Source organism: Thamnophis elegans, chromosome 1 (assembly GCF_009769535.1).
Source record: "Thamnophis elegans isolate rThaEle1 chromosome 1, rThaEle1.pri, whole genome shotgun sequence".
In the NCBI taxonomy this organism is placed as follows: domain Eukaryota; kingdom Metazoa; phylum Chordata; class Lepidosauria; order Squamata; family Colubridae; genus Thamnophis; species Thamnophis elegans.
In genome coordinates, this window is record NC_045541.1 from 15130130 (window position 1) to 15151537 (window position 21408).

Here is a 21408-nt window from a genome sequence, read left to right on the forward strand (position 1 = left end):
TTAGATGCAGGAGACCAAGCAGCACCTTTTCAAAATACTTTTATCATCAAACTGGCCTTCATGTGAACTCTTTAGGTATTCCATAAAGATGTCACTGGGTGTATACATTGCACCAAGCTGTAGACTGCTTGGTTTTGACTGAACATAATGAATGAATATAGTCAATTGTAGTTTAAAAAAACAGATGGCTTGAGGTGTGAATCCAGCCAGGAAATGAACCAGGAGTGAGTAGTGCAGTGTTTCTCAACCTTGTCAACTTGAAGATGTCTGGACTTCAATTACCAGAATTCCCCAGCCAGCATTTGCTGGCTGGGGAATTCTGGGAGTTGAAGTCCAGACATCTTCAAGTTGACAAGGTTGAGAAACACTGGGGTAGTGATATACATGCTGTAGATTAGAGTCATGTGTATCCCTACCATAGTCAAGCCATTCCTTCAGTCCTTGGTCTGATTAGAAGTCGTCAAACATTTTTACATAACGTTTTTACTTCAGCCTGAGGGAAGGGAGGAGAGTGAAAAGAGAAACCTTACTTTCTTCATGTTCTTTAAGCATCTTGACTGAAAAGAGAAAAAGCAGTAAGGCACCTAACCATTTAAAGGTTACCTCTGCCAAATCAGGGAATAAAACTAACAGAGACCAGAAAAAGAGAAGAATTCTAATAGGTCTCTGGAAATTCAATCCCAGATAAGCAAGGAAACACAAATCTACGCATGTAAATCTATGAATAAGTGACTGGCTTGCCTTTTGTCCCGAGACTAGAGAGCCTCCAGCTCACATCCTCAGCTGTTACATGGTGAAGAAGGGAGTAGAAAGGAAGGACTGTCACTATGGATACCATAGAACAGTAAAAGAATTCCTACTATTGGTGAATTTACAGTTTTTGGGGAGCAAAGAGCGCTGAGCTTTCTCAGTAGTAGCACGTGGCATAAGGTTTTTTAGATAAAAAACACGGGCACCTTTAAGGGGACCAAACAGATTGCTACAGAGCTGGCATCACATATTGTTGTTCATTACCTTGTTCTTATCAGGAACAGATAAGAAATACCTAGCGGTCGCACTTTGTCAAAGACACTAGATAAAAGATGCATGAGATTTTTATACATTAAAATTTCATTTACAATCCAAAAAGGAAGAGTAAAAAAAAAACAACTAACAGATTTAGAACTATCCATTGATAAACATTCTCTCAAAACAATAGCTGGGATTCTGAGGACTCTACTGCTGAATACTGGATAGACAATGAAAATAAACAATGAGAATAAAAATGACAAAAGCATTGCTCTTTGTAGTTTGAATTCCTCCATTGTTATTGAATTAAATAAAATTATTGAATTGTTATTGAATTAAATAAAAGTTAACATCATTTAAAAAACTTAAGCATAAAAGTCTACTAAATGGTAAAGTGGACTGTAGCTTAGAAACATGCCATTATGACTTTATGTTTCTTGTCCAGATACAGAATAACAGCAGTCTGTATAGGGTTAGAGACAGTTTGTGTACCATGAATATTTTATTTAGAGAAACAAAACAACAGATTGTTTTGCTAATACATGACTGTCCGGGTATTGGATCTGAGTAGAAATATAGTATTACAAATAAATCATAAATAAAATATTACAATATATCCCAGTCCCTTTATTCCTACTGAGAGTTGAGGGCCACTAACTCTTAATCCCTTGAGTAGCTTCAAGTTTCTATTGTGGAACCTCAACAAGCGAAGAAACTGATTTGATTAACATTTCTTTGAACTAGCATCCAATATATTAATAAATAAATCTGTGACAAAAACATATAGGATAAAATTTATTGCAGGTAATCCAAATAGTTATGATGTAACTATAACACTTATTTTAGTGATTATTTCTATAATTCTTACCTCAATGGGAAGCCCCTGCTCCTATGTATAACATTTTAAGAAATAATAGAAAGACTCTGGTGCTTATTTCCAATTAAATGTGCAGAATCCTATCCTAGTGTAACTGTATCCAAGGTCTTTGAAGTTTGTTAAGCAAAAAAAAAAAATCTCTTGAAAAAGTAGCTGTGGACTATATATATATATCTAAAATTATTCTCTTGAAGCTGTCTGAAGTCTTGTACATTTGTCTGATGCCTTTTCACTGGTATTTTCCATTTTTGCAATTCGAGAACCAAACTGCATGGCCCGTTTTGGCAAAACAGCAGAGGTCATCAAACCAAGCTCAGCAGCTACTAGACGCAAGAGCAATTTCTCTCCGATCCCATGAGGTAGAGCCAAGTTTGCTTTTTCCCATACAGGAAGCGAGTTAAGAAATGACACAACCTTTTCATCAAGAAAGGGAAATCTGAAAGGGAAAATTATAGCAAGAAAGATAAAATCAAGTTTTATAAACAAATGTAAACAAAGCTTTCTTTAATGAACTGTTTGATAAATTAATTGTATATTTTTTTAAAAATGCCCATTTTTAATACATTCATGTACAAAAAGGCATTAGTGCAAAACTGTTGGCAGCTACTATCCTGAATACTATAACAACTATAGTTAATTTCAATGCTTTAGTCTAGATCAATGTAGAGAAAAGTAAAGTCTTACACTTACAGTAGGCAAGAAAAACCAAAAGTACACATATAGACTGGGTGAAACCAGGCTTAATAGCAGTAACAGCGAGAGGGATCTTAAGAGTCTTAGTGGACAACCAATTAAATATGAGCTAACAATGTGCGGTGGCAGCCAAAAAAGCCAATGCAAGCCTAAATTGCATTAACAGAGGGATACAATCAAGATCAAATTAGGTATTAATACCACTCTATAAAGCCTTAGTTAGACTACACCTAGAGTACTGCATCCAGTTTTGATCACCACCCCTAAAAAAAAGATGTTGACACTCTAGAAAAAGTGCAGAGAAGAGCAACCAGGATGATTAGGGGACTGGAGGTTAAAACATACAATGAACTGGGCATGGCTATTCTAGTGAAGAGAAGAGACATGATACCAGTCTTCCAAAATTTGAGGAGCTGCCATAGATTCCTATATAGATTCCCATAGAGTCAACCTATTTTCCAAAGTATCTGAAGGCCAGACAAGGAATAATGAATGGAAATTGAACAAGGGGAGATTCAACCTGGAAATAAGGAGAAATTTTCTGACAGTGAGAGTAATCAACCAATGGAACAGCTTGTCTTCAGAAGTTGTGGGAGCTTCCATCACTGGAAGCTTTCAAGAAGATAATGGACTCCCATTTGTCAGAAATGGTGTAGGGTCTCCTGCTTGGCGAGGGGTTGGACTAGATGACCTACAAGGTCCCTTCCAACTCTGTTAATCTGTAATCTGCTTACAATACATTGAAATATTGTAAATTTATTTTTATAATCACCCATTTCAACAGGTGTATTGAAAAGCCTCCTTAAGGACCCAGATAATGCTACTTTAGTCTCAGCACTCTTTTCCTAATGCTATTTCACAGCATTTCTTGGATCTGAGCCACTGAGTTTGTGTGCACAAAGAAAAGAAAATTGCTGATAAAAATATTAAATATTGTTCTATGTTCTCCTCCACCCCAAGAAAGAAATGCATCATAGTTCACGTCTGTAAGAACTTCACAAACAAATCTCATGGATATGTTTGTGAAGTTGGATTCCCATTCCAAACATTTTTTTTCTGATATGGCAATTATTAGTACTGAATTAATAGTTAATAATGCTATTGAACTCTGGGATATTATCTACCAGGAGAAAATATTGTATTATGCATGACAAAAAAGGACTTTTGAAAGTAGACTCTGCCTTTTTTTACCATAACATGTGAACTGTTTCTCCCATTTATCTATTAGATTTTGCTGCCTTTATTCCTTATTATTATCATCTGAATTTTAATATGTCCAGTCAAGGACAGACTTATCTGTTGCACACCTGCTTACCTAGCTTCTTTGCCATGATCTCCAATAACTCTATCATCTCGACCCAGATTCCTAGAAGAAATACGACTTAGTTCCATTCTTAATTCTTCAGTCAAACCCTCAAAACCACTTTTTTTGAAGCAAACTCGGTGCCTGGAATACCCTGCAAGTTGTTCATCTGCTCCAATTCCTGTAAGGACAACCTGTAATGAATATAGAAATACCACCTGTAATGAGCAGAGAATACTAACACAGACATCATCAGTATATTCCAAATAAATCTAAAAGTAATTTACAATGGAGAATCCAATTTATACAAGTTGTTTAATGGATGAAAATCTAGCCATAGCTACAAGATGTAGCATGGCTATATAAAAGCCACAATGAAAAATATTTACTAAGACTTCCTTAATACAAAAAGGCAAAAAAAGAAAGGATTTGTTTTTTAAGCCTGATCATCAAGAAATATAACAAAAGAAATTAAAATTGTAAACTTAAAAAGCAAATTGTGCGTAATAGTATGGGCCCAAAATGGACTTGTTTTTGGTTTCTCTGCCACAATTTCCAATGCTAAATTCAATGTAGCTGCATGTATCTACTTCCTTGTATACTACAAACATTCTCTAAACCTCTTTCATCATTGGTAGCATTATTTTACCACAAAACACTCTTAATTTTACAATTATGGGGTTATGCATGTAGTGTAAGCTGTGTGTAGTGTGAGTTTTAGTATGTTGGAGATTGGTCCCATTAGACACCAATGAGATTAGTCCCTATTAAGTAGCATTAGGCTTATAATGCCAGTTATGGAGTTTAAACAGTTTTATGCAATTTGAATCGAAAAAATGGAGATGGTCAATAATTTCATACCTTTGCAGGGCTTTTATATGGTTGAACGGCTCCCTGATTGGTAAGCAGACCCTCTCCTCTGGAAGCGAACCATACGGCACAACCTATACTGTCATCCAAAACAGTATCCAGTGGATAAATTAAGTGTCTTATATGTTTCACTCTCATTGCTTTTAAATCCTCGAGCGTAACGTTGATTTCCACAAAATTCCAAGTTCTTGAAGGATTAATTATCTTTAATTCTTCTAATCCTGCCTTGCCAGTAATTCTATCAGGAGCATTAAAAGAAGAAGAGTCACTGGTCGCAGTATTCTTGACATTTAAATATTCCTGACAAGGGGGAAACTGTTTCTTCTCTTTGCTGTATTTCTTAATGGAATTGTGTTGGGTACCTTGGCCTGTAACTTCGAAGGCCACGTTGAGAAGATCAATTGGTTCCTCCAAGGGGACATACCTGTCAGCAAGGGCAGCTATAATCATGGAATCAAGGCCACCAGAAAAAAGTATGGCAATATACGATTTCTTCAGGTCTTTCTCTGATGTTTCTTCTCTGATTGGATGACTGTTTCTCATTAGGCATAAAACCCGTTTCTTTACAGCTCTACTCAATACATCAATAAACTGATGGACTCTTTCCTTCCTGTGAGGTTCTGTAAGGAATTTTTGAAGAACTTCCACATCGGCGATAGTCGAGGGAAAACTAAATGATTGGGATTCTACTGTCATGTCAGAAAATTCCTTATTTAAAGGAATGACAGGAGCTATCAAAGAAGTGGATATCTTCAGCACAAGAGACACATATGCAGGTAAAGATTTAGAAACCATGCTTAAATCTCCAGGGGCTACTTCTCCAACTACATTTTGTCTGGGAGGAAATCTCCAAGGATGTAACATTAAAGTAATAGATTTATGAGCAACACAATCCTGCAGATTCATCTGAAAAATCCCCGATGCTGGAACTTCTAGCCACGGATGATGAGAGGCAGAACTAACAGAACTCAGTGCAAGAACAGCATTACCCTCTTTATTAAACTGCCACAGCAGACTTCGACGGCCAAAATAGTCCCTGCCAAACCATAAGCAATGCCTGGATGCTTGATAAAAAATGAAAGACCATGGACCTTGAACGGAGGACAGGGCTGTCAAAAAATCAGAGTCACTATTGCAAGAGCAGAGACGGCGAAAAATAACTTGAGTGTCATTCTCTTCCCTTTCCATAGAAATCCCACTGAAGATTTCTCCATTCCAAAGGAATACATTACCAGAGGCTTCCAATGGCTGTGAAGTCATTGGCCCCCTTAAATGAAGTACATGGCCAGAAAATAAGCACCAATATGGAATATGAAATACAGCCTTTTCCAGTTGTTGGCTTCTATCGGGCCCCCTTCTTTTAAGATTATTTAGGATATCTTCTTCCAAGATGCTACTTCCAGGGGCATAAGCAGATAAGCTGATCACACAGCAAATTCCACACATTGTAAACTTGTACTGGACTTATTTATTTCTTGGTCTTGGTCTTTTCTGGGTTCTCTATTTCTTGATGAGCCTTCTTTAGTTCATCTAAAGTAACTGGGGGGGGGAGAGAATATCTTGCTTTCAACGTATTAATTAAATGGTGTAGAGAATCATGCAAATATTTAAAGTAGCTTATAAATACAAATACAATTAAGTTCAATGCATCTCCAGTGTACACGTTTACCATAACCCATACATAAGAATCTGCCTTACAGTCCTTTCAATTATACTAATCCAGTGCACGAACAAATATCAGCTGCATATGTTTCACTCCCTAGCGAAACCATTGATCTGGTCAGTTATTCAGGGACACCTCAACCAAAGCACAGAATGGAAGAAGTCTTCTTCGCTGTTACTGCCTTTGATAGACATGGAAAATATAGCAGTAAGAAAAAGCATTATTATTGGAACAAACTGTCAACATGGCTTATGAAATAAACTCTCCCTAGAGATAATGCACTACCATTTAATTCAAATGTTTGAAAGCAGTCCTTTTTTAATTACAGTAACTCCCTTCAGAATATTTACTGCCTCATGTATAACTGAAATAAAATATCAGATCCTTATCTGTATAAAAACCATATTTAATAATGAAACATCCCCCCGTTATATATTATTTAGCTGATTTTTTTAGTCTATTTAAACATTAATCTTTTGGTTCCATGTAAATGCCAAACAAATATACGGTAATTAAAATTTTGATCTATAACCTTGATTGCGATATCCTCAATTAGCTCAAAATCAAATTGACAGAATTACAACTGTGTAGGTAGATGGAAAATTATTATACTGAGTTTTGGAGTTGCCTAATTAACATTATTAACTTAAACAATAGTATGTAACTTTCATGTTCCAAAAAGCTCGAGATACGTTCCTGAAGATTTTCAGGGAGGCTTTTGGATATGTATTTCCATAGTTACATGATGATAAAGGAAAGGGTCTTCTTTGCTGTAGCATTACAGAACTGAGGATCATTCCCAAAGGGAAAGGATGAGCAATACATGACCTTCCAGTTATTACAGAACTATTTTTTAAATATATTTAGAATTGTGTTTTAGGACTGCATTATTTAGCAATCAAAATTCCAGTCTTAATTACCACTGTTAAATGAAGACTACCTGCATATGCACATCAGGGGTAGGTTGCTGCCGGTGTTACTGCTTGCTTCGCTTGCACGCACCGCACGTTGCTTGCGCATACGCAGTTGCCTGTAAGTTGTTCTGCGCATGCACAGAACATTAGAAAATGACTAAAAACATGCCAGCAACGGCATGCGTGACTCTACCGGTCCCTACCGGTTTGGCAACCCAGTCCCAATTTCTACTACCGATTTGCCCGAACCGGTAGCAACCCACCTCTGATGCACATATTATGTTTCTGAACATGTAGCATTATTTTATCACTTCAGATAAAAATAATCCATTGAGCATACAAAAATGCCAACCTTTTATACTACAACCCCACTGTGTGAAAACAAAAATGTCAATTCATCTCACTGAACAATATTTAATATTAAGTTATATATTCTAAAATGTCTAAAATATAAATATATCTGAGGAACATACTTTTGCATTCGGAGAGAGTTTGAGTTTTGTCTGCTAGGAAGAATATGTTGCTGTTTGGTTGTTGTCTGTATACTTTCTGCAAATTAAAAAGGTTCAACGTTAAAGACTTTTTCTAGTTTCACCTTTCCATTTCTGAGTTATCTCCCACTGAGATTAAAAGTACAAAATCTATAGAAACAGATGTGAAATTCTCTTCTTCAACCAAAACAAAGCTTGCTTCAAACTCCCCATTTAAAAAAAAATCTGCAAGCTAGCTCTATTTTTGGAATCATATAATATTATCTATCTTTCATTTTTTAGACACTTGTTAAGATGGTATCAGTTTAGGGTGCTAAATAAGTAATAAATGCCAAGAAAATACACAATCTCTCGCAGTAAAGCAAAATCTGAAAATCATTAAACATAACTATTGGGTAGTAGAAAACGGTAAGAAACAAAAGGCCATTGCAAAATATTTTACCACTTTCCATAGTGCCAGAAATAATGGGACCAGATGTAGTGCTGAGTGTAACACATTTTATAAAATATGTAAAAGAGAAGGCCTGCTTCCTGGTCTATATATCCATATATGTAGGATCCTTAGCAGATCCTCCTTAGATGCTTGAGCACAACATGACAATGATAGTGATGAAAACAGTTTCTATTGAGCTCAATAGCTGTAGTGCATAGGGCTTCATAGGCAATAGTATTTTCAATTGAAGCTAAAAGACTACTGGCAGCCAATGAATAATGGCAATGCAAGTGTGGTTTCAAAGAAGGTTCCAAAGATGCTACAATCCCAGCCACATTTGGCAGCAGATATAATTTCTGTGTTATCCTCAATAGTAGGCATACATTAAGTAGTCCTGGTCCATACAACTTTTGGGGGTTAAATTCTCAATACATCATCCTTTCTGAGGTTAAAAATTAATTCCTAGCTGGATTACATCAAAAATATGACTCTCTCCCCCATCCCACCCTACCCCACCCCCCTTTCTCTATTTAGTAACCTTTAGTAACAGGTTTAATTGTCCTCTGTAATCATGGAAATAGTATTCAGAGGAATTTGCCAAAAAAAAAATCAGTTCCTACTCACAGCTTTGTAATCTAAAAATGCATTCACCTTGCATATTACTTTCATGGTACAGTGTGTTTATTACAGATCGATTTACAAATTCTCACTTTATATGTGAAATTTAACAAAATGTTCATATCAACCGAATGTTAATTTTTTTACAGAATGGTTTCTGTTTTGCACAGAAGCTATGCTGTAAGAATGCGTACATGTGGAAGTGCTCAATGTTGCTTACTGTGATTTACACATTTATGTATTATTTTGACTGCTGCTCCAAGTAGATTAATTCTGGTTTATCAATAATAGTCATTATCACTAGATATATATAGTATTAGCTTTATGGAATACTGTAACAATACCAACAGATGGGTGATGAGCAGATGGAATTGGATCAGAACCTGTTACCAAATCATATAAGACCATTGCAATTCAACCAATTTAATAAAATAATATATTTTAGAGTGTCAGCATAGTTACATCTGCTCATTCTATATTGGCATAATGCTCAAATAAGTACACATATCAGTTATAAATTCCTTTATAATTATGAATAATCTATTATAAGACTGTTATAGGCACTTACCCGGTTCTTCTTCAAGTTGGAAATTTCATCAACTACAATTTTTTGCTCTTTAATCTGCAATTAAATGATAGAAAAAGATCTCACTTCCACGAGAAACAAGCCCAAGATTTCCAAGCATGATTTGTAAATTAGCTTTTTAAATTTTCCTAACATATATAAATATACTTTTTAAAACTAAAATAAACATATCTTATTTACATGCATCAAGTTTATTCCATTATAAAAACTGACAGTGATGTCTATTTAGAAACTCTTGTGTAGCATCTTCACACAGAAGTGTCAACCAACATGCAAGTAAGAGAGGGTCCTACTATTACAGACTGAGCTATCTGATGGGCAAGAACAATTCTTTTATATCACTTGCAGCCTACAGAATTTACTTCTCCAGGAGTTATTGCTTAGTCTCCACTCCATTCAGAAAATATTTAAAAGCCCATTTTTTTTACCAGACATTTAACTTTCAATTGCCTTATAATTCAAGCATTTGTTTTAATTTCTGTTTTAAATTTTTGAATTGTTTTATTTATTTTTTTAAAAAAAAACTCCCCACAGTACTCAGATGAGTAGAAGCACAGAATTCAGTTCAGATAAAATATACATTCAAGCCATGTCAGTAAATAGTATCGCATAAACTTCTATCCCAAACGTGGTTAAATGATTCAGTGAATAAGAAAACTTGGACTGTTAGGGTTAGAGATTGCATCCACTATAATTACAAATAAATTCTAAAGCTCAGATTTTAAGACATTTACTATCACCATATGGATTCATATGACAAATCTATTTCTCCCCCCACCAGCAATTTTTTTTTACATTCACCTATAATTTTTGCAACATGCCGAATTGAAGATATTTAGCACTCCAGCTTCAGCAAGGAGCAAAAACATGTACATTTTTGTCAAATTCAATATAATCCAAACTAAATTTCTATATTAAAAGAAGCATCTCCATCTTCAGTGGAAATTGTTCTTTTTAAAAGACGATTATATTTTTCAAAGAGAAGTTATTATTTCAACAAAGTGCACTACATTAGGCTGCATATAAGCCCCAAATCCAATGAAGCCTGATCCTTAATGTGTGTTTAGCATAGTCTGGGCTATTAAACAGCGGGTATCACTAGACAGGATTCCTTTCTGAAAGTTATTCCGTTGCATCTCCTGAAAGCAGATTTTAGTACTATTGTATCAATATTCTACCATTAGAAGTTACAGATGTAAATTGTCCATATTAGTATCTCTCATTCTATTAATTTCATTGCTTTTCCACTGACCTTTCTGTTCAGCTCTTCTTTATCAGGCAACTTTGACCCTTCCCCTCCTTCCCTTAGTAGTGCTTGGCTTGACATCTGCTCCTGTTGCGTGGTCAGAAGCAGCCCAGGTTCTTTTCCAGTGGCAGATATAATCATTTACTGCTCCTTTGTCAGGTTAAAGATGACAGGATCTCAAGACCTGAAGAAAAACAAGAAACCAGAGTAATTCTCCAATTACATTCACAGCCAGTACCCAATGCAAAATCTCTCTGTAAAAGGAGAAAGCTGCATATTTTTTTGTGAATAGGTGTAGAGATAAAAGCATCTGAGTTGCTTTCACAACCAAACCTCCAAAATGCCCCCCATCCCAATTCTTATGAACTGTTTGGAGGGGGCCTGGTAAGAAAACATTCACAACAAGCTGAGTTCACCCCTAGAGGTGCCAGGAGGATGGATGTGCAGGAATATGTGGCTGAGTAAACCACATTGTTACTATTCACTGACCACATCCCAAAGAGTTAGTAGTATGGCTAGCTGGCACCTGCCCTATTTGGAAGGGATAAATAATACGGTCAGCCAGATACGTTTATCCTACTCATTCGAATATCATGTTGTAATTTACACCATGTCTGCTTTTTCCTTTGTCTTGCCTTTGCAATGTAGCGGGCTGTTACTAATAACAGCTATTGCCACTAGTTACAGTATGTACAATATAAGCCTGTATATGGTATATTCTGCCTTTGCTCAGGGCTGCCAACACGCTGCCAAGTTTTAGCTGGGAATCCAGGAAATATTGTTTTAGTGACCACAGGCTAATAAAATTATGTTGCACCTTCAGAGTGATGTAGATGCGTTATGGGAGCCAAATTTTGGGCACAACATAGATGAGCGTTCCCTCTTCTTTTTCTATATATTCTTTATATTGTCCAGCCCAGCAATATGAACTGATCCCCAAATTCTAGGGCTGGGTGTCTTTGGGCCAGTCAATCTCTCTCTCGCTCTCTCTCAGCCCAACTCACCTCACAGCAGGGGTCTCCAACCTTGGCAACTTTAAGCATGGCAGCCTTCAACTCCCAGAATTCCTTAGCCAGCAAAAGCTGGCTGAGGAATTCTGGGAGTTGAAGTCCGCCAGGCTTCAAGTTGCTAAGGTTGGAGACCCCTGCTCTATAATGGAGAGCTGGGGAACGATGGATCCTTTATGGTTTGGGGATCTCAAGCATGGCTGACTCAGGAATTCTGGGAGTTGAAGTCCACAAGTCGTAACTCCTGCTCTAGATTATTCTCAGTCCTAACCTCCCCAAAACACGCTTCCGCCCCGCTACCCGTTCTTAAAAATCTGTAACATATTTATAATCTGGTTATTTAATTCTGGTAGCCATACGTACAATTTTAAGTCCACCCTCCTGCCACTCTCGTCTGTTTCTCCTTGGGACTTTGAAGCAGAAGCCATTGAACGACCACTCTGATTTTGATTGGGTGCGCGATATGACGAGCACGCATTGCAACCAATGAAGTGAAGCTGGCGGAAAACGCAGCCCGAGGTGCGAAAAGGACTTATGAGAAAAGGCCAGTGGAGGAGGGGCATGTTACCTTGATCATAGATCTATTAAAAAAAAGATTAACGCATATCCTAATTGATACAGTATACTACTTGATATTATTTTTTTGCTCATCCAGTAAATCCAATGTGCGCCACAGAATATAGAGCTTCTATACGCCATTGAGTGAGTGATTGATTGGAATCAGAGGAGCAATTTATCTGGATTCTTTTGCTTTAAGACTTACATTGCATTTAGGACCAGAGGGCTTGGAGGAAGTCAGCAAATCAAAAAGGCTGTTTAAGAATGGCATTCAAACTATAAAATCTGGAGAACAATTGTATCTTTGTATTCAGCGAATTGCTTATCTTTCTTGTGGGGACCCCATTTTTGCAATCCTTTTGTATTTCCCATCTTTACTCTAACTTAAATGTTTTGTGTGTGTGTGTGTGTGTGTATTGACGACACATCCCTGCAACTTTCTCGCCCAAATATTCCCGAAGCAGTTTGCTTTTTGCCTGCTTCTCAGGGCTGAGAGACTGAACCAGGGTCGCCAACCTGGCTTTTTTTGTGCCTTTTAATCATTACACCAAACTGTCTCTTAAATGCATTGAATGTATGTAAGACAGCACGCAGTGTGTATTTCGAAGCAATTCATACAATCGGCAAAATGAATAACAAAGCATTATTTCTACCTAGGTTTCAGTTAGCTGGTGTATTCAACTGAGCCCGGAACTATTGTACCCCAATCACGAAAAATACAGCAGCCTCGGCTCAAATAGGAATTGAATTGAATTTGAATTTATTGCATTTATATGGAAATTTGACACAGGGTGTTCTTATGTTTATTTGTTTTAATGAAATTGGTTTACCTCCCAAGGAGGGAACAAAAGCCGGAAAACTCTAATCACTTGCCTATACACTATCTGATCGAAAAGTTGCGTTTTTTAATAAAAATATCTTTAATTTTTGAACATTTAATCATCATCAAAAAAAAAGGCAGCACGGGGAAATTTGACACAGAATGTACACTCCACTCTGCTCACTTTTCTCCAGAAGTCATCTCAGACTAACTCATCTGCAATTCAACGATGTCGCTCTGCCCTCCTGTATATCCACATTTAAAGCCTCTATCTATACATCTTAAATGGCAAGTCGGGGGAATCACATGGAAGTTACGGCAAAGACGCCGCAGCTGGATTGTCCGAGGCAAATTTCTTGCTGCCCAAACTCGAATTGCTTCTTAGCTCAACTTTAAGCAAAATCCATTCCACTTTCAATACGAAGCCGGGGGTGGGTGGGCGTGGCTTCATGTTGAAAGCGGAATGGATTTGCTTAAGAAATCCTAACCGGGGCAAGACAAAAGACACTCTGTCCAACCCCTCTCTATGTCTCAGTACTTTCATTGAAGCTATTAAAACGTGAAAGCAAGAAAACGGAACCCCTCCCGCTTTGTAACTTCCTTTTACAGGAAAAGATGACCCAGTACCATAGAGCTCCAGGAAATACTTCGGCTAGAGAAGTGATTGTTCCTTCCTGGATTTCCCGGAGGGGAGGGGCACGGAGGTTGGAGGTCGACTCATGTGTGGGAAAAATGGTGGCCCGCGAGGAGCTCCGCGTGGTTCGCTGCGGGGGGAGCTGGCTGAGCGGGAGCCGCGCGGTGTTTTCTGCAGATTCGAAGTTAGTAGAATTGGAGAGTTGAAAGCGCTTTTCTTTTCTCTCCGGCGGCGAGCTTCCATTACGCGGGAAAGCTGCAATTGCAAGGAGGACGGCGTTGATTTTATTGACATGTACTTCGCGCGTGTGCAATGCACTTGTAGATAAAACGCTTGCCCTGATGCATCGGTAGACGGGGAGCTCAATCAATCTCATTGTACATATATTGTGCACTGAGAAATAAGTTGAAGTTATATAAGCGAGGATATTCACCTAATTGTAGTGGTGATGTTTTTTTTTCTGGGTTAGGCTGTCAATATCTTAAGCAACTGCTTTCGAGCTCCAAAAATTTGCTCCAAAAAAATTACTTTAGATGAATTTGCAGTCCGTAATGTCACTTAAAATGGGGAAAGTGCCATAGGATCTGTATTTAGAATGCGACTTCCCTCTTAATGATTCTTGCTGTAATCTTTAGTCTTTCTGAATAGAGAGTCTAGATTTAGTTCTCAGATCAGTATGTTTAAGCCATGTAAAAATAGAGGTGTATCCCTTTTTTTTTTCTTGTAGACGTTTCTCTGGGATTTTGGCTTGTAAATTTCTGGTGGTGGGTCTATGTTCCATATGGATGTGAAATGTAAAATGATACAAGTATATGGATCTTAATAAGTTTGTAATCGCTTCATATTTATTGAAAAAACATTATCCCATATTCTGCTTTTGAACACCCTAGGTCAGCACAGAGTTTTAGTGCTGATAGATCACATAGTTTAGTGGATTTTGACCACTTTATATTTTAGCTTTTAGGTTTAATATTAAAGGAATCATGTTTTCTGATTCTAGTTAACATACATATGTTGTTAGAATTACGTAGATGCCTTTTACATTAACTTTTTAAAAAATCATTTACAGGTATCTCCTATGTGCTTCAGGTGACTACATTAAAGTCTACAGTACGCTTACAGAAGAATGTCTACATATCCTACAAGGTCACAACAATCTAGTGACAGGAATCCAGTTGAACCCTCAAAACCATTTACAGGTTATCATTTTTAACTTAAGTCTTGCATGTCATTTCATTCACACATCATTGGGGTAGAGGGGCATATAAAGGTCTTATAATTGAAAATTGGAGTTTGCTGAAAATAGGATTAGCTGTCTATCACACTAAACTTGTGAAGGCTGTGTATGGCTTTTACTTTTCACTGTCTAGAAAGCTGTGCTTACTTCTGGATCAAATTGCTGGGCATATATCCATCCAAGTGTAGCATGATTTGAGTTTGACACTTCTCTTCTGAGCCAGCAGCATTGATTTACTAGTTTCTTGTACAGCTTAAAAGTTCCATATCATTTGATGCCTGCATAGTTTAAAGCAAATTAGGGAAGCATTTGCTTTCTAGATTTATTGGATCTCAATTTCCATTATCTCTGATTATTGGGCATTCAGTTAGGATTGAAAGGGCTTCAGGAGTAAATGCTGCTTTGCATCTCTATCCTTATATGGAAAAGAGAATTGGTTAGGCTCAGAAGTACCTTTTGCATCTGTTGTACCCACTCAGTGTATCTTGGGTATCTTGGTAGATAAGGACTTAAAGTTTGTATGTATCTGTGGGACCTAAAATGGTCCTTCAAATTCTATCATGTTGGTTGGGTTTAATTGTTACTGGGTTTCAGGCAAGTTTTTATTATAATTAAAAAACAAACAAACTGTGTTCATGCTATTTATGAGCCTATGTTTTGACAGGGACCAGGAATAAATATGTGCACATTATTTTTAATTAAATGAATGATTTTACCAAATACATTAAAATATCATATACTATAATGTCATAAATAAAGCAGGAGCCACTAGGAGTACTGAAACTCAACATTTTTTCTATATGTATCAAAATTGAAACTTACAAATCACTTCTTTTCCCCCTCTTACTAGCTTTATTCATGGTCTCTAGATGGCACTATTAAACTCTGGGATTTTATGGATGGAATTCTTATCAAGGTTTGTTCGGTTTTTCTTTCCTTTAATCTTTTATATAGCATTTTCATAATTTATGCTCACAAAGATATCAAACCATAAAGTAGTAATCAGATTTGTACCTAATGAAGCCAGAAATATTATTTTGAATTCAGCAATTAAATTAAGTAATATGCATTATGTATAGTGGATGATATTGGCTGTGATTTTTGTATGTTGGTGTAGTTATAATCTGATGCTTTTAGGCATCTCATATGTTAGTTAATGTAAATCATTTACTGCACATGAAATGTGATCCAAGACATCATTCAAAATAGCAAACCAAATTTATCCAGAAATTCAAATGGCTCCCAATGATTGTGAAAGACATGAAAACCTGGCCATTTAGGAGATCTGGGGGATTTGAGATGATGTGGATTTTCTTTCCAATATTGAAGTATTGCTTAATGTCATTAATGTTGTCAAATTTATATATTTGGATATACGTTCATATTAGCAGGCATTATTTTTATTTTATTATCTCATTACTGTTTTAACCTGATGTACAGATGCCAAGTTTTATGTTCCCCAAGTGATTGGACTGGCTTATAAGACTAGGAAAAATAGTATATTGTATTATATTTGGTTATGATTGTTCAGTATGATTGTTATTATTACTATTTTCTTGGAGTAATTTTTGTTAGTATTAAGTTGACTACTGTGGATATTTTAGGGCTTTTAAAAAAATGTTTTACTGTCGCTGTTTACAGCTATAGCAATTCCTGTACATTTGACAGTGGAATAAATGGAATAAATAGGTTTTCTCTACTTACTATATGTAGCAAGTACAATGTGCCTTGTTATGCACATGCCCAGGATGTGAACAGAAGTTTCTTAATATATAGTCTATTATAATTTCAGTTTGTTCTGATACACTGGTCATCCCTAAATGACCATTTGTTCAGCAACCTCCATGGACTTTTTTGTTGATTTTCTACTAGCAATGTCAATAGGGAAACTGGCAGGAAGTGGCAAATGATGACCACGTGATGTCCTCATTTAATGACCCATAGTGATTTGCTTAATGACAGCAATGAGGAAGTGCCAGAACATTGCAATTGCAAAGCAATGTGGTCACATCTCATCACATTTACGACTACATTGCTTAGTTACCGAAATTCCAGGCCTAATGGCTGTTAACTGAGGACTACCTGTAATTTTGCAGATTTATGTATTTTTAAAAAATAATTCAGGTGGAAGGGTTATCCAATTTCATCATGTGAGCTTTAGGCTGCTTAATAATGGAAAGAAATAATCAGTTTGAATAATGTGCATAACAATCTTAGAAATATTTTAATATAATTAGGAACACGTTCAGTTATTGGGCATAAGAGCAACTATGTTTTAATCAAGTCAAACCAAAAGAACAAACACTTTTGGAATTTGGGGCAGGGGTATTTTTTCTTGTTTTGCTTTAAGAAGCTGCTTGGAACTTAGGACAAATTATATTTCTTGCCAGGATTTCACCTTGAGATTGGCTGAAATGTAATAGAGATTTTGTGTTGCTTTGTTCTTTCCTTCCAGACATTTGTTGTTGGGTCTAAGCTCTTTGCATTTTACACCCTTGCAAGTTCTGAGAATTCTGCATTTATCATCATTTCAAAGCAAAACGATGAAAAATCAGGTACGTTATAACCCATGTCCTTTTTCTTCTGTAGATCTAATGTTCTCATGAATCTCTTTAAAACTTTGGTTAAAGAATGGAAGGCTGGGGTAAAACAATTCACTGCTTGGGATACTCTGCCTTTTATTATGAAAAATAAAAGTAGGCATGCATAAGCTCCTACAGTCTCAGAATTACTTATTTTATTTTAAGGTTATTCTCCTCTTTCTATTTTAGGATTTTTAATTTGTATTTGACAGATGTATACTTGTTCTATGAGGGACACGGTGGTTCAGTGGCTAAGACGCTGAGCTTGTTGATCAGAAAGGTTGGCAGTTCAGTGGTTCGAACCCCTAGAGCCGCATAATGGAGTGAGCTCCCATTGCTTGTCCCAGCTTCTGCCAACCTAGCAGTTTGAAAGCATGTAAAAATGCAAGTAGAAAAATAGGAATCATGAACTAGCACTCTGTGCGCCTTTGGCGTTTAGTCATGCCAGCCACATGACCACGGAGAGGTCTTTGGACAGCACTGGCTCCTCGGCTTAGAAACTGAGATGAGCACCACCCCCTAGAGCTGGAAACGACTAGCATGCATGTGTGGGGGAACCTTTACCTTTTATACTTGTTCTATACCATTTGCAAAAACAATGTGAAATACTGCGGTTCATGGAATGCTAACAGTTTTATTGTGATGTAGGTTTTTGTAAATCAATGATCTAAAAGGCAACCTATGACGATGTGCACCAATTTATTAATAAGAAATATTTCCTTCACCAGATAAGTTTCAGCTCATGACTGTGAAACTTCCAAAAACACCTAATCAAGAAGTGGAAGCCAATGACCTAGAAATGGTTTTAGATGATGTAAGCCAGTCACCCAAATGTACTGCATTTGGAAGAGATGTATGTATACTTTCTTTACTCTTAAGCTGTAGCAAAAATGGCTGATCCTGTGGGGATGGGATAGTGATTTGGCAATCCCTTCTGTTGTCACTGATGGGAGGACACCATCAGTCATTCCACTCTTTCCCAAAATTTGTGCTGCCTTTTTTTTTGATGATTAAATGATCAAAAATTAAAAATATATTTTTTTAAAAACAAAATTTTTCGATCAGTGATGGCTAACCTTTTTTGGATCGCGTGCCAAAAGCGGGGGGAAGGCAGGGGGGGTCATGCATGGGCATGCCCACATCCATAATGCTATGTGCACGACCCCAGCACGCATGCACATGCGCCCTCCCGCTTTTGGCGCTCTGTTTTCGCCCTCCCCAGGCTCCAGAGGCTTTCTAGGAGCCTGGGGAAGGCAAAAACAGCCTCCCCCGCCACCCTCGGAGGTCCTCTGGAGACTTCAGGAACTTCCCTGAAGCCTCTGAGGGCGAAAAACAGGCCTATGGTCAACCCAGAAATTAGGGAACTATGATTTCCGGTTTGCCCGTAGGGCCATTTTTCACCCTCCGGAGCCTTCAGGAGGCTTCACTGAATGCTCTCCATCCAGTTCGTGATGTGGAAATGGTTCATTTCAGTGACAGCTGGGTCGCATAATCAAAGATGTAATTTCTTGGTGTTTTTAACAAGGGAATGGGCAGCCTAATGATTTCCAGATGTCTTTTTCTACAACTTCTACAATCCATTGTCATGTGTCATAATGACTGAGGCTGATGCAAAATATGTGCGAGGCATCAGATCGCCTACCAATGCATGAGGTCACCTTTTTTTGGGGACTCCAAGCAATTTAATTGCTTTAAATTAATGGGTTTCTCTTGGAGTCCCCTATTTGTTATCACATGCACAACTCTTCTAATTATTTTTGTAATCAAATGAATGTTTTGATCTTGACAGAAATGTTGACTTAAAGATTTAAGATCTTGACAGAAAGTAAATCCAGGTTCATACGTTGCACCAAGTTATATTTTTTCCTTGATTTTGGCTTATTGTAATTTATGCACGCACCCATATATTCTAAAGCCCTGGTTTGCAACTTAAGGTGATATATTCAACAAATTGCTTAAGCAAAGTAAGACTTAAGTTGAAGCTGGTTGAAGTTTCCAACTATATTTTCATTATGACAGGGTGAATATGTAGTATCAGTCTGGAAGCTTTGTCTTGTTGTTTGTTTCTTCAAGAAGAATAAGACTTACAGGTGAGAATTAAAAGTGTAAGTTGACTACCGTGTGATATCCAAGGCAATATGTTGATCAGTTATTCTTCTTTATTTCCTCTTTTACCAATGTGGATGTCGAGGGATGAATCAGTTAATTTGATTTTTAAAAAAAAAGAATATCCAGTTTGGGTTTAACCAGTTAATTGATTAGATTTTCTGAAAGGACGTTTGGCTACTGCAAATAAAAACCATTTATAAACCAATAATGAAAGTGCTTTTTAAAAATATGTATGTATGTATGTATGTATGTATGTATGTATGTATGTATGTATGTATGTATGTAAAGTCACAACCCCTGGTATACCCAAATATGGGAGGAAGTTCACTACTTCCATTCTCTGTCCATCGGCTCGTCACAAGAGACCATCCAGACAGAAACCCAATATTTTTACTGTTGCCTTTGTTACATTTTGTGTTGTATTTGTGCTGATAAATAAATAAATAAATAAATAAATAAAATTTGTGCTCTATATATATATATGTGTGTGTGTGTGTGTGTGTGTGTGTATGTATGTATATGTATATATATATGTGTGTATATGTATATGTATATATTTATTTATTTATTTCAAAACAAACATACAAATCCTCCTTCTTTACATACTGTAGAAATATGTATACAACATTGTATACATTACTATCATCATCAATTTTTATTTAACTATACCTATTGTCACTAAATTTAACTAAGTTTAGCTAGTTTTAAATTATACTCTTCCATCTATCAACCTGTATTTTTTTGAAGTTTCTGACTTCATCTTTAAAGCCATGAATGACAAGGGGCAGGATACTTGTGGGACCACCTCTCTGGGAGGATTTCTGCCTGTTCCAACAAGTTGCATAGGGCGAACATAGTCCAGCTTCTTTCCCTTGAATATTTCTGCTCAGTGGGACCTAGGGGGTGTCCCTTCTTGACACAGTCCTTTTGGAAGGCCACTCTCCTGCTGACCTTGTGAAAACCTAGGAAGCCTTATTATGCAATAGGACAGTGATGGCGAACCTTTTTGGCACTGAGTACCCAAACCAGAATGCTCGTGCATGCACATGCATTTGCGTGCGCCAGAGAGCCAGAAACCCAAAGGCAGCTGGCCAGTGGGTGCTTGCCTGTTTGGGGCTGTTTTGGCCATTTTCCGGGCCATTTTCAGGCTGTTTTTCAGGCAGTTTTCAGGTGCTCCGGCGCAGTGGTGGGTTTCAAAAATTGTTCGAACCTACTCTGTGGGTATGGCCTCCCTTGTGGGAGTGGCTTGCCGCCCATGTGACTGGATGGGAGTGGCTTGCCGCCCATGTGACCAGATATAAAGATGCCGACGACACTTGTCAGAGCCACCTTAAATTACCTCATGCACAGCACTGGCATGCATAAGAATATGATGTAAACTTATTTTTTAAAAGGCATCTTTGGTTTGCGTTAAAACAACTTCAACACACACAATGTTCTGATTGCACCACAAATGCAGTAGTCATCCTTACCTTTCACAGAGGCACTGAGTTTCATAAATATGAGCATGATAGTGTAGAATAATCATATCCAAGGACCAGTGTTGGGTTTCAAAAAATTTTGGAACCTCTTCTGTAGGTGTGGCCTGCTTTCCGGGTCCACTGGTGGAGCCTCTTCTAACCGGTTCGGTAGATTTGATGAACCGGTTCTACCAAATAGGTGCGAACTGGTAGGAACCCACCTCTGCTCTGGCGCCCATGAAGACAAGCTGGCCAGGGCACACATACATGTTTTTGGCTCTTTTTTGGGCTGTTTTCAG

General features: G+C 37.3%; 2 protein-coding genes across 5 annotated transcripts in view; one reads left to right on the top strand and one right to left on the bottom strand.

The window, feature by feature from the left end:
* Positions 1-1451: 1451 nt before the first annotated feature.
* On the bottom strand, positions 1452-9461 carry ASNSD1 (asparagine synthetase domain containing 1). Of its 2 annotated transcripts, none has more exons than XM_032221791.1 (4): positions 9439-9461; positions 4743-7877; positions 3894-4075; positions 1452-2321 (listed from the first exon to the last, which is right to left on the bottom strand). In XM_032221791.1, the coding sequence occupies exons 2-4, from the start codon at positions 6195-6197 to the stop codon at positions 2066-2068; spliced, it is 1893 nt and encodes a 630-aa protein (XP_032077682.1). In that variant the 5' UTR covers positions 6198-7877; positions 9439-9461; the 3' UTR covers positions 1452-2065. The 2 variants fall into 2 exon arrangements, with proteins under 2 accessions (XP_032077682.1, XP_032077690.1); XM_032221799.1 differs by lacking the exon at positions 9439-9461 and having other exon boundaries at positions 4743-6595; positions 7802-7877.
* Positions 9462-13790: 4329 nt separating this feature from the next.
* The window catches only part of WDR75 (WD repeat domain 75), a 32620-nt gene continuing 25002 nt past the window's right edge, over positions 13791-21408 (top strand). For 2 of the 3 annotated variants that reach the window (XM_032218669.1, XM_032218677.1), the window contains exons 1-6: positions 13791-13905; positions 14791-14920; positions 15809-15874; positions 17414-17513; positions 18269-18393; positions 19560-19630. In XM_032218669.1, coding sequence (XP_032074560.1) covers positions 13820-13905; positions 14791-14920; positions 15809-15874; positions 17414-17513; positions 18269-18393; positions 19560-19630 — 578 coding nt within the window. In that variant the 5' untranslated portion in view covers positions 13791-13819. The remainder of the gene's footprint in view (positions 13906-14790; positions 14921-15808; positions 15875-17413; positions 17514-18268; positions 18394-19559; positions 19631-21408) is intronic. The other variant, XM_032218687.1, reaches the window with a different exon arrangement.